Below are 12,013 nucleotides of genomic sequence, written 5' to 3'. Positions count from 1 at the left end.
ATTTAATAAACTTCAAAGACACTTACCATCTGCCTCCTGTGTCTGCATCTGGGTCTCGCCTTGTGCCCTTATAAGATAGCATAATAATCAATTTGACAGTCTTTAATTTACTTTCCAGCTCTCAAATGTCAAATTTGTCCTTCACAAGAGTTGGATTAGCGTGCCTTTCTTTGAAGAAGGCTGTGACAATTGACACCTGTGAAAATTCTTAATACTCAAACTTAAAATATAATAATGTTTTTTCAAATAGCTTGACTAATTTATTATTCACTTGTGGACAAATGCACATAACATCGAGCATCTGACTCCATTACGTGAGATTTTTCCTCTGGGTTTCCAAGATGACTCATTAATCTATCTCAAGGCGTTTGACTTGACTTCCCTATCTCTCCTGTTATGTGCCCCACCACCCCACGTCATGTTATCTTTCCTGTATATGGTGAATTCAAAATAAGGATGTGGCTGGCTGTTCAACTCAAGTGGCCCTGGAACCGGAGTTCCATTTCGCCACTCTGTTCCATCTGATCCTGTCTACACCAGAGTCTGATGAAAGTCTTTCTGGGTGCTGAGGCTGTGTGGTGAGTGGTGTTGCTCTCTAATTGATTTTCTTTATCTCTGAATCACACTACCTACCAAACCTTCTGATTCACTTGAATCTAACAGAGCAGAGGGGGGGGGGATAAAACACTATCTGTTATTGGTGAGTGAGTGAGTGAGTGAGAAGCTCAGACAAGGACATTTAATCTCCCTGTTCAACTGTGTGGATATGTCAAATGATTTACTTATTGGTAATTTAATAGGATTTAGTGACATATCATCAGCACATGTATCGAACTTGAAAAGTTTTGAATCCAGCCTGACATCATGACCTTTTCAGTTTTAATGTGACAATTATACAACAATTTTGGCATCACTACTAGCTGATCACTATCTGCACTCATACTACTTATACTCTTTTGGAATATTAATGGGAAAAAACAAAGTATATCTCTCATTCCTGGATAGTTATAAGATGTCTATGTGCTGTCAATATATGCAAAAGAGGATGTGAAAGAGATTGTTTTTCTCTTTCTGCTCTTTTATTTTTATGACAAAGTATTAGTCATTGAGAGGTCTAGTGTCTCAGGTCACCTTCCAGCAAAGAGGAAACCTCTAATCGAAAATTAAAGGGCAGATTGTCAAATAGTGATTTGTACATATCTATGACATGTTTACCAAATTAACTAGAAGTACAATTGAAGCTTTGCGGAGAAAGAGAAACAAAAGGAGAAATAGTCAAAGCTTTAACTTTGTCAGCCTGTTGGAGGATATTGTTGGAGGATATTGCCTAATCGAGAAAGAGGGACTGTTGTAACATTTACCACAATGGCTTAAGAGAAGAACACGTTTAAGGGGAGACAGAGGAACAAGGTATAGAACATGTTGAAATATTGTATCTTTGCAACACATCCATTACACCACAAAGGGTGTCAAAATCCCTCTGAAACAATAACATACTTTTGTGAGAATAATGTGCCATTATAGGTAGTTTGGGGAACAACCTTTTCGGGAAAAAAAAGTCCACTCCCTACTTGTAAATGACATTATAAAATCCAACCATTCCATGGAATGCCTGTAGACATGGCATCTAAAGGTACTCAATCATTTGACATAAATTAGGAATGTTTATTGACCATCCTGACATATTTGTATTACACTGATAAGTTAGCCTATAGAAGGAAAATATATCATAACCCTGCTTTCCTTTAGTCGAAAACATGAAAATGGCATTCTCATTTGTGTTTACAAGCACACTAAATAATGACGCGAGAGAGCGACATGCTAGCCGGTGACAAAATAAATCACTCCAAAGAACCTCTTTTCTGTCCGTCTCCCTCTGTCACTCTCTCGCTCTCTCTCCTGTCACGCTCTGTCTGTCAGTCTATCTCTCTGTCTCTTTCTCTCTCTCAAGGCAGCAAGGGACATTTAGGAGCCATAGGCAATTAGCTCCCTGCAATAATAATAAGGCGAAACTCTGCATAGGAGGAAGAGCGAAGTGGAGGCCTTTATGCAGACAGATGATAAGCAGTAAATAGAAGGAGACTTCAATGGCCTCACATCACGCATCCACTACATAGGTTGCGTCCCAAATGTTGGGAATAGGGTGCCATTTGGAAAGCAGGCGTCTTTTCCGTCCACTACTCTAGGCCAAAAATATACAGGTTAGGACAAGAGGATTCTAATATCCCATAAATCTTTGCATAATTGCGGAAAAAGTCAATACAATGGGATCAGCAATACGAGCAAAAAATGACTGGAAGTTAATGTTAGCAGTACAGAAAATGTGTCATCAAAGTGGAAAATAAACATAATTGTAGTGAATTTCATCTAACTACTCAGCAAACACATTTCATCTAACTACTCAGCAAACACTGTTTTACTGTCATTCTATTCATTTAAACGTTTTTCAGATTATCCACAGCCAATTTATTACTTAATTTTCAGACCGCTGAATGGTAACCAGAGGGTAACCAAATTCAGAAACACATTTTAATTTCCACTGGTCTATCTCAGTTATTTCCCTATTTCAGTGATTTTTAATATTAAGTGACGATAAATAATTTGTCAACGTTTCAGAACATGCAGAGCCATGGTAGACTGGCAGAGAGACAGGCACGTTTGAGAGAGGGAGAAAGGAGAGAGAGAGAGATCTCAAGGATGTACATGTTACCATCCTCAACTGAGCAATAATCGAATTCCCAACACACACTCTCATTGGTCATGGCATCCTCCATCTTAGCCATTAGGGCCTAGTTACATTTCACCTAGTTGGCATATGTATTCTAGCCAAATAACAGTAATGGGGGCAAGGCTGTGATTGGTCCATTGCCAGAGTGTTGCCAATACGTTTCACAAGGATTTCATTTTCTCAGTTATTTTCCTATTTCAGTGATTTTAAATATTAAGTGATACATTATTCGGCAACTGTTCAGAAACTGCAGAGCATGGCATTTTGAGTGGTGCAGTGGTCTAAGGCACTGCATCACAGTGCTAGCTGTGCTACTAGGCTCTGTCGCAGCCGGCCACAACCGGGAGACCCATGGGGCGGCGCACAATTGGCCCAGTGTTGTCCGGGTTAAGGTAGGGTTTGGCCGGCAGGGATGTCCTTGTCACATCACTCACTAGCGACTCCTGTGGCGGGCCAGGTGCAGTGCACGCTGACACAGTCGCCAGGTGCACGGTGTTTCATCCGACACATTGGTGCTTCTGGGTTAAGTGGGCATTGTGTCAAGAAGCAATGTGGCTTGTTTGGTTTGTGTTTCGGAGGACGCACGGCTCTCGACCTTCACCTCTCCCCTGTCCGTACGGGAGTTGCAGTGATGGAACAAGACTGTAACTACCAATTGGATACCACAAAATTGGGGGTAAAAGTAAGAAATAAAAAAATAAATAAGAAACTGAAAGGCCTTGGTCCACTGGCAAAGAGACAGGCAGGTTGAGAAGCTTGCAACTGGAGAGAGAGCAAGAGAGAGAACGAGAGAGAGAGAAATCAAGGATGTACATGTCAACACCTTCAAACAAGCTATAATCTAATTCCGAACACACACTCTCATTGGGCATGCCATTCTCCATCTTAGCCCTGAGGGCCTAGTTACATTTCACAAGAGGTTTCACAAGGATGTGGTTTTCAGTTGCCTGTCACCAGTATGTGCCTTCTCAGCATGGAGATAACACAGAGGTTTTAAAAACAAGAGTCATATTCATTAGGCACCAAACAGAAGAAAAAGAAGAGAGACAAGCTGATCTTGTCCAATAAGAAGCGCTCAAATTTCATTTTGCATTGTGTAGTGTTTTGCTACAGTGTACCTGAAGGGGACAGTCCCAAATGACAGAGAGGAAATAACCGACCTCTCTTTTTCCTCACAGAACATATAACAAGCATGACCTGAGTGAATCGGCTGATGGCCATCTTGCCATTGGTGATTGGTGCACTCTGATCTTTAGACTTTAGAATCAGTCTTTAAGTCATTAACAAATTTCCTATGACTGAGGAATTGTGAGTATCCCAAGTGTTTCTTTGTTTGTCAAAGACAGCTGTCTAATCTTTTTTTCCCTCGTAATTTCCGTGTATCAGTTGTGGATGATGCATCTTCGCTCATGTCAGCTTGTACTGTCAAACAGTATATTCATGACAGGTTAGAAAAATATATAGTCATTATCATTTCCGTTACAATTTATACACTGCTGTCCATAAGAGCTCTGGAATTTCAAATGTTGTTTTGATTCCATTGAATGCAATGTACTTTCACCCGTTCTTCTTCAAAATCACTCATTTCACATCTTCCCCTCTCACAGGTTTGTATCGCCATGGCATCAGCCTGGATAACAATGTTTGCCACGCTGCTGCTGGCTTTTGTGAACGGAACGAAAGATGGTGAGTGCTGTCTTTGTAATAAATAACCTTCTCTAAATGGCAACACCTTGCCAGCAGTAGCACAGATAAAAGAATAGACACTTCACATCCCACTGTCTTACAAATGTTGTTTTGAAATGTTAATCTTGAAGTGATCAGTGTCATTTGAGTTTCACTGAGACATGCGAATACACAGTAGGCAAGAAATATGGAGCTGTATCTCACGATAAGTATTTTATTTGGTGGCTTAAAGAGCCCCTTTTCTACCTTCTCCCTCAATGTTGCTGATGCATTGATCTGCTCTTGGCTCTCTTTCCATTCCTGACAGAGGTTCACACGTCTCCATCTGTGCGGGTACACACTTCCACCCCTGTGGTGGCCTTGGGGTCACCGGTGACTGCCTCTTGCATCATCAGAGATGACTGCCCACTCATGAAGGGGGCAGTCTGGCACCTCAACCACATTGTTTGGCACCTCAACCAACGCCTTATTCCCAGCAGTCCTGCAGCAGCCAATGAGAGTGGTAGAACCTCTGCAGCGGCCAATGAAAGTGGCTGGATCTCCACCGTTTTATATTCTGTGGCCAATCAGAGTGGCTGGAACTCAACAGTGTTTATACCTAGCTTCACAGACACCAAGGGATATCTCACGTGCTGTGTCCTCCACACCTTCCCGTGTCAGATCGTAGGAGCAGTGGAGATAAGAGCTGGATGTGAGAGACGTTTTTTTCTTTCTTTGTTTTGTTTATGCCTGTTCAGTGGTGTGCTGTATGTATGGTCTACCATAGCTCCATTGTCATTCACAGTAAGGGATATCCCTTACCCCACATAAAAACATTACAGATGGGACCATGGTAAAGAATGGCATTTCTTAATTCTTTTAAATGTTGGAATGAAAAAAAATGCAGGTTTGTCTTGTAGTGCCACACCTCCCTGGTTTCCCTCATGTCCAACATCTAGTACTGAACATGCTGTACTTTCATTTCAAAGAGCAGTTCTGGGAAATCTGAGCATAAAATAAGAATTCATTCAAATGTTTTTAAAGGTGGACTTGGCTCTCACACAGTCGCGCACAGTGCCTGTGCATGTGCACGGCTTCGCCTCACAGCTGTTGCAGCGTGGTAGCCGCGCGACCGAAACAGCTGTGAAGTTGAGCCTCGGGCTTCAACTCTCTTAGTTTTTGAGAGAATTGACACACTGTTTACTTTCTGCGTCTACCTCATATCGCTGAGTCGACCTTTACATGTTTTAAACATACGTTTCACCTCAGATAAAGAATAAAAAGCTGAACTGATAATGAACAGTTCAGTAATGCAGTTCTGAAGACATGATCATTTTCTGTTCCAAAATCAATTCAAAATCAAATCAAATGTAATTATCAAGCTCTTTTAACATCAGCAGATGTTACAAAGTCGTTATACTGAAACCCAGCCTAAAACCCCAAACAGCATGCAAGAAAGATGTAGAAGCAAGCTGGCTAGAAAAAACTCCCTCGAAAGGCAGGAACCCACCCAGGCTCTGAGGGGTGACTAACTTTTACACTGTTTTGCTCACCCCAATAATTGTAATTTTCATAGTTCCACCCACAGCACCACAGAACCTTAGCTGCCTGACTAACCTGACCAAGCCGGAAACCCTCTCATGCCAATGGGACCCAGGACAGGACACCCACCTGCCCACACAGTACACTCTCTACACTGAGATCAGGTAACAAGTGGCTATTGGTGGAGGACAAGTGCATCTGTTGTATTTTTAGATTTACATTTACATGTCAAATGTAAATGTATATTGTAATTACGATGCAATTTTATAAATGCCTGCATATGTGTGGTGGTTATCCATAGAGAACCAGTTTAGATGTTACTTCCACGATGCTTTCTGTGGCAACCTCCTAATATCACTATACATAGGTGTGGAGGTTAACCAAAGAGCTTAAAGGGGAAGATGCACAACTGTGATTTGCTCAAGAAGTTGTATTATTTCTTCATCTTAACAGGGACTTACCAGAGAGCAACACGTACATGCTGCCGCCAGGGGTACATCGCTACAAGATACCACGGACCGGCTTTGTTCTCTTCTCAGAGATAGAAATATATGTCAAGGCGGTGAACGCCTTGGGTCAAGCCACCTCAACACCTTTGCTTCTGGAGCCAATGGAGTCAGGTAAGGAAGTAGTGATTTGGGCCGTGATTTACAGAATATGGTTGTTCATATTAGGACAACCTCCGTCGCACGACTTGGTGTCACTTGTGACTCTGAAGCTGTCCTTATGCAGACACTGTAAAAAGATAGTCATTCTGAAGCTCACTGTATTCTTTAAACCTAAAACACAGAACCTTATGCACAAGTACTTTGTGGCATGGTATTGAGATTAAGCTATTGCCATCATAGAAGTTCTAATATAACTCTCATATTGCAGCCAAGTTTGACCCTCCAAAGGTTCTGAAGGTCCAAGCAGAGCCAAACAGGTATGGCTGCCTAAGGCTCAGCTGGGGTCTCTCTGAACAGCAAGCGTGGGTGACCACTGTGACCTTGGAGGTGCGACTGAAAACAGCAAACAGCAAGCAGTGGAGTGAAGAACCAGTAAGAGAATGTCCATTTCCTAAGTGTCCACATACTGCAACCGTTTGAACAAAAATGATTTTGATTAAACAAAAATAAACGATCATACCAACTGTACTAGGTAACCATAAAAATAATGACATTACTGTGAGCGTGTGTGTGTTTGTGTGTGTGTTTGCGTGTGCATGCATGTATGTTTGTGTGTGCGTGCGTGCGTACGCGTGCATGTGTGTTAGGTCCCAGTGCAACGCTTAATGCGCCAGAGACCCATGGAGGTGTGTCGTCTGCTCCACGGGACAGAGTACCACATCCAGATACGGGTCAGGTATCAACAGAGTCCATGGAGCGAATGGAGTAACAGCAATACTGCAGTCACGCTTGAGAGGGGTATGTCCTGCATCAATTCTGTTTTAATATAATGTCATTTATCACTCCCATGGTACAAATCTTTGAATCTATTTCTTATTCCTCTGTTCATTGGGCTTACTTTTCACTCTGTGCTAATGAAATGTCCTACATTTTCTATCCCTCTTTTTACAGCTCTGGTAGAATGTATGTATTGACAAACACTAGGCTCTTTGGAAGTGAATTTATAGCCTACACCTGTCTAGTCTGGAAGAATTCTTTGCTTCTCCTCACAACTGAGAGGCACAAATTTGACGAGTTTCAAAATGGACACTTCTGTTTCTTTTCAGCTCCCACCGGAAGACTCAACTCTTGGATGAAGGTATCTAGGGAGCAGAAGCATAAGTCTCTCATTCTACACTTGTTTTGGAAGGTGAGAACGACACACAGAACACATTCAAATTTGACACATCACAAACTTTGTTTCCTGTGATAGCGGTCCACACAACTTGCCCTTCCTCATTCATCTCCTTTCTGCCTTTTGTAGCCATCGAAGCAGTTTCGTGCCAATGGCAAGATCCTGTCCTATGTTGTCTCGCGCCAGAGACAACCCCTGAAAAAGGGACAGCTGTGCATCACATTGGATAACCACTGTGTTTTCCAGCTTCCCAGGGGCGCAAGGAAAGTGTTCCTCAGCGCTGGGAACGCTGCAGGGACATCCAGCCCTACGGAGGTGGAGGTGTTTCAACACAGAGGTAAAGCTTTATTAATAGTTAGATTGTGTATAAAGGGATATTTTACTCAATCTTTTAGCATTTTGTGTATTAGTCCACTGTTGATAAAATCCCAATAAATAGTATGTCAGTAGTACATTTTTCAAGATAGAGCACTTCCAGTATAGAGCGAAAACGAAATATCCCTGTTGCTGAATTCAAAATCATCCCCTACATGGTAGGCACTCCTGTAGATCTGAGAGGATTGCACATATATCAGCATCATGGTAATAGCTTCCTCTGAATGGCTGGGTGGAAATGTCACCATATTTCATCCACCTATGCAATCCTCTGATCTATGCCTGGGGTCAATTTAGAAATCATAATATATGCATAAGCAGACGGTGTTATGTGTGTTATGTCAGCGTCCCTAACACCCACATAGTGCACTATTTTTGAGTCCTATGTGCACTATACAGGGAATATGGTGTCATTTGGGACTCAATCTATGGGTGTTTAAGCTTACCTGTGATATATTGTGTGGTAAAAATCTCTATCTGTATCCAGCTCTGGCAGCGGTCTCTGACGTCAATGTCCTTCCTCATGATGAGAGATCTCTACTGGTCCAGTGGACAAGCATACATTCATTAAGTGTCACAGGCTATGTGGTGGTGTGGAGACCATTGTGGAAAATGGACCCTTCCCTCATCTTGTTTGACCACATTGACAGGAATCAATCCAGCACTCTAATATCAGGTATGGTTTATGTCAGTTATAACGGTATACATTCATAATGTACACTATGTGGTTTCATTCACCTGTCATGTGTCTCTAGTTCTGTGTTAGAAGTTTATGGGAGGACTATGTACTTCTTTTATGTACAATTCTCCTGGCTGCACAATTCATTTATCTGCAGGGATAATAACGTTTTCATTGAATTGCATCTACAGTATCAGCTTGTGTGCGAGTGTGTTCTCTAGTTTGTTGTTTGAGTTGATTTGTGCAGACTTTTTCTTTGCAGGATTTATCCACATACTATGCATTTATGAACTTGGATCCACTGTTATCTCTTGTTATCTCACTGTATCTCACTGTTGTCTCTTTCACCGTCTACAGAGAGCATCGAGCCATACAATCCCTATGAGATCTCTGTGTATCCAAAGTATAAGGACGGGATTGGCCTTCCTCAAACCGTCGAGGCGTACTCTAGACAAAAGGGTAAGTCGGTAAACACTAACCCTTATACCTTGGACTTTGTAAGATCTTTACAAGATCAAGGGAGGTGTTGCAGGCTTCCTTTGAGTCAATGAGGTGCGAATTAGCTGTAAAACAAGCTGATGAAAGGTGTTACAATGCCTCCCTCTATTGGAGACCTATAGCAAATTACACTTCCGCATACTGCTACCACCATTACTATGAGCCTATTCTACTCTATTTATATCAAGCGCCTACGTTATAGCTCTTTGTCAGCATGACAATACCAACAAATCAAAGCACCATTAGGTTTATGACATTATATAATTTATATGGTAATCACCACTACTTTTATTGCCATTTAATATTTAATATTTAATATTGTCCTTAATGTTCTCCGTTGTTTATGGCAGCCCCATCTGCCGCCCCAGATCTGAGGGTGAGGGAGATTTTGCATTCTCGTATTGAGCTTACTTGGGAGGAGATTCCACTATGCCAGAGGAATGGGATTGTGCAGAGCTACCAGATCTTCTACTGGGATGAGCAGGGAAACACCAAAGGTGGAAAGATGCTTATTGTGACGCTGTTGATGATTCACCATTGATGATACAACTATAGATGACTGAAATTTCATACAAAAGCCTTGTTTTGCCAGGCTGTCATTGTAAATAAGTATCTAGGTCACACTGTATTTAGATAGTCTAGATGCTCTACAGATGGTCATATGATCAACTGCCTTCTAAGGTTATGGTTAGGTTTAGAATAAGGGTAAGGGTTAAGTTTAGGGTTAGGATAATGGTCATGGTTAAGGTTAGGTTTAGAGCTAGGGTTAGTAGGTAGTTAGTGGAGCATCTACAAATGGACTATCCAGATAAAGTGTTACCAGTATTTATTCCCAACTGACTTGCCTGGTTAAATAAATTAACATGTAAACTCATACTGCAGCTGCTGTGTCACTCTTTTACAGTTGTGACTGCTGAGCTGGAAAAGAGGAGGGTGGTTCTACGAGAGCTCGACCGTTCATCCTCATACAAAGCCTTTATTATGGTTAGCACAGGTGGCGGGAGTCTGAACGGATCAGAGGTTACACTCAAAACTGAACCAATGGGTTGGTATTTGAATTTTGTCAAAAAGTAAAGTCAATCAGTGAAGTGCTTTTAAATAAAAGTCATGTGCGGTGTTATCTGAGGACTAGTCTCGCTTGCTTGACTCATGGCGCTCCACCCTATGTGAGGTCAGATACTGTATCAGTAAATTGTCTAAAACATATGTCCTAAATCTAAATCTATATATTTTCAGACGACTTGGCTATCATCTTGATAGTTATTTCCTCTGGTGTTGGGCTGTCATTGCTTATCATTATCTCAGTTCTGGTCTGCTTCTCAACACATGAACGGTGAGAACTCAACATTGACTTCATGTCAGTAAATACTTGTGTGTTTGTGCTATTTAAAAACAATACAAGTGTCTGTTCTTATCCAAAGGTTGAAGATGTGCTTTTGGCCCAAGATTCCCGACCCTGCCAACAGCAGCATCAAGAGGTGGAACACATTGGATTCAATGCAGGTGCAGTATTAGGATTATCATGACAAACCATGTATTCAGTGTGTGTTGATAATCCCTAAACACAAGGGTTACTAATCTTTTAGGCATTTATGCATTTATTTTATTCTATTTAATGTTTCTGTGGTTTGACAAAGGAGATACATGTTTATTTTTATTTTTGAAGGATACTCCCCCTGTTGAGGACATGCAGGAATCCAGCCTGGTCTATCTCTCAAATCTCAGCCTCCTGGACCTGCCCAAGAAGGGTCTCGAGAAAAGTGGTGGCGAGATCACCGATGACCCCTGGTGCCGCTGCAGTGACACCAGTGACCTGGGCGAGTCCATATGTGGCTCCCCCCATGCCCTCAGCCCTAGCTACATAGGGTCACACCAACACTCTGTTCCGTATGCCACTGTGGTCTTTGATAGCCCATACTCAATTCAGCCACCAAGCCAATCCCATGCCTACCTGCGCTCAGAGTCCACACAGCCACTCCTGGAGGAGGACCTCGAGGAGCCCTCTAGCCCAAAGGAGTACCAGAATGTTCCCGTCCATGGGACATCTGGGGAGCAAGTTACCTTTAGAGAATGCCTGAATGACGGCCCAGGAAGGGGAGAGTTATGCATTCTTTGGGATGACTTTCCCTTGCTTAGGGCTTTGGCAATGAATGATGTTCGAAGTCAAACCTAATCAGTGGTATTGAGATTTTGAAATGTATGCAAGTATTGTGAGATGTATGTCACAGAATGGCAGATACATGTTCAACACCAATGATGTTTTCAAGACAGGGACAACATGATTATCCAGTTTGTGAATGTTAGTGCTACAAAAAAGTACACTGAAAAATAACAATTAATAAAGTTAATGTGTGTTCATGTTGATCAATATTTTGTCTCTTCTGGTCTGACGTAAATCATAAAATAAATGTCTGATCAATACATACAACTCTGAACATATTGTAATTTATAATACTTTATAATGCAGTATATTCCGTCTTAAATTTGATCGATTATTTACATTTTAGGATACCTTAGGTTGGATTTGGAATGTTGTTTGAGATGTTTGGACCAGGTTTACAGGTAACTTATTAGATAATTTGTAGTCATGTTGGGCGAGTTGAAACCGGTGTATTTCTGAATCAAACGCGCCAAATAAATTGACATTTTGGGGATATAAAGAAGAACATTATAAAACAAATGATGTTTCTGGGACATTTTGAAGTGCCAACAGAAGAAGATCTTCAAAGGTAAGGCATTTATTA

The 12,013-nt window shown here is 41.6% G+C and overlaps 1 protein-coding gene across 4 annotated transcripts; it reads left to right on the top strand.

Moving 5' to 3' along the window:
• Positions 1-432: 432 nt before the first annotated feature.
• Positions 433-11,697, top strand: LOC139393886 (colony stimulating factor 3 receptor). 4 transcript variants are annotated; one of them, XM_071142106.1, is made up of 17 exons: positions 433-578; positions 3,907-4,036; positions 4,336-4,414; positions 4,722-5,105; positions 5,970-6,099; positions 6,389-6,555; positions 6,812-6,975; positions 7,191-7,341; positions 7,650-7,732; positions 7,847-8,054; positions 8,580-8,768; positions 9,129-9,230; positions 9,620-9,766; positions 10,174-10,314; positions 10,506-10,602; positions 10,691-10,772; positions 10,936-11,697. In XM_071142106.1, exons 3-17 carry the CDS (start codon positions 4,348-4,350, stop codon positions 11,440-11,442), a joined length of 2,619 nt encoding a protein of 872 aa, XP_070998207.1. In that variant the 5' UTR covers positions 433-578; positions 3,907-4,036; positions 4,336-4,347; the 3' UTR covers positions 11,443-11,697. The 4 variants fall into 4 exon arrangements, with proteins under 4 accessions (XP_070998207.1, XP_070998208.1, XP_070998209.1 ...); XM_071142107.1 differs by lacking the exon at positions 3,907-4,036 and having other exon boundaries at positions 443-578; XM_071142108.1 differs by lacking the exons at positions 433-578; positions 3,907-4,036 and adding an exon at positions 4,115-4,175.
• Positions 11,698-12,013: the final 316 nt, after the last annotated feature.

Source organism: Oncorhynchus clarkii, chromosome 3 (genome assembly GCF_045791955.1).
Source record: "Oncorhynchus clarkii lewisi isolate Uvic-CL-2024 chromosome 3, UVic_Ocla_1.0, whole genome shotgun sequence".
In the NCBI taxonomy this organism is placed as follows: Eukaryota; Metazoa; Chordata; class Actinopteri; order Salmoniformes; family Salmonidae; genus Oncorhynchus; species Oncorhynchus clarkii.
Note: the sequence above shows the minus strand (reverse complement) of the source record. Positions and strands in the feature narration are given on the sequence as shown.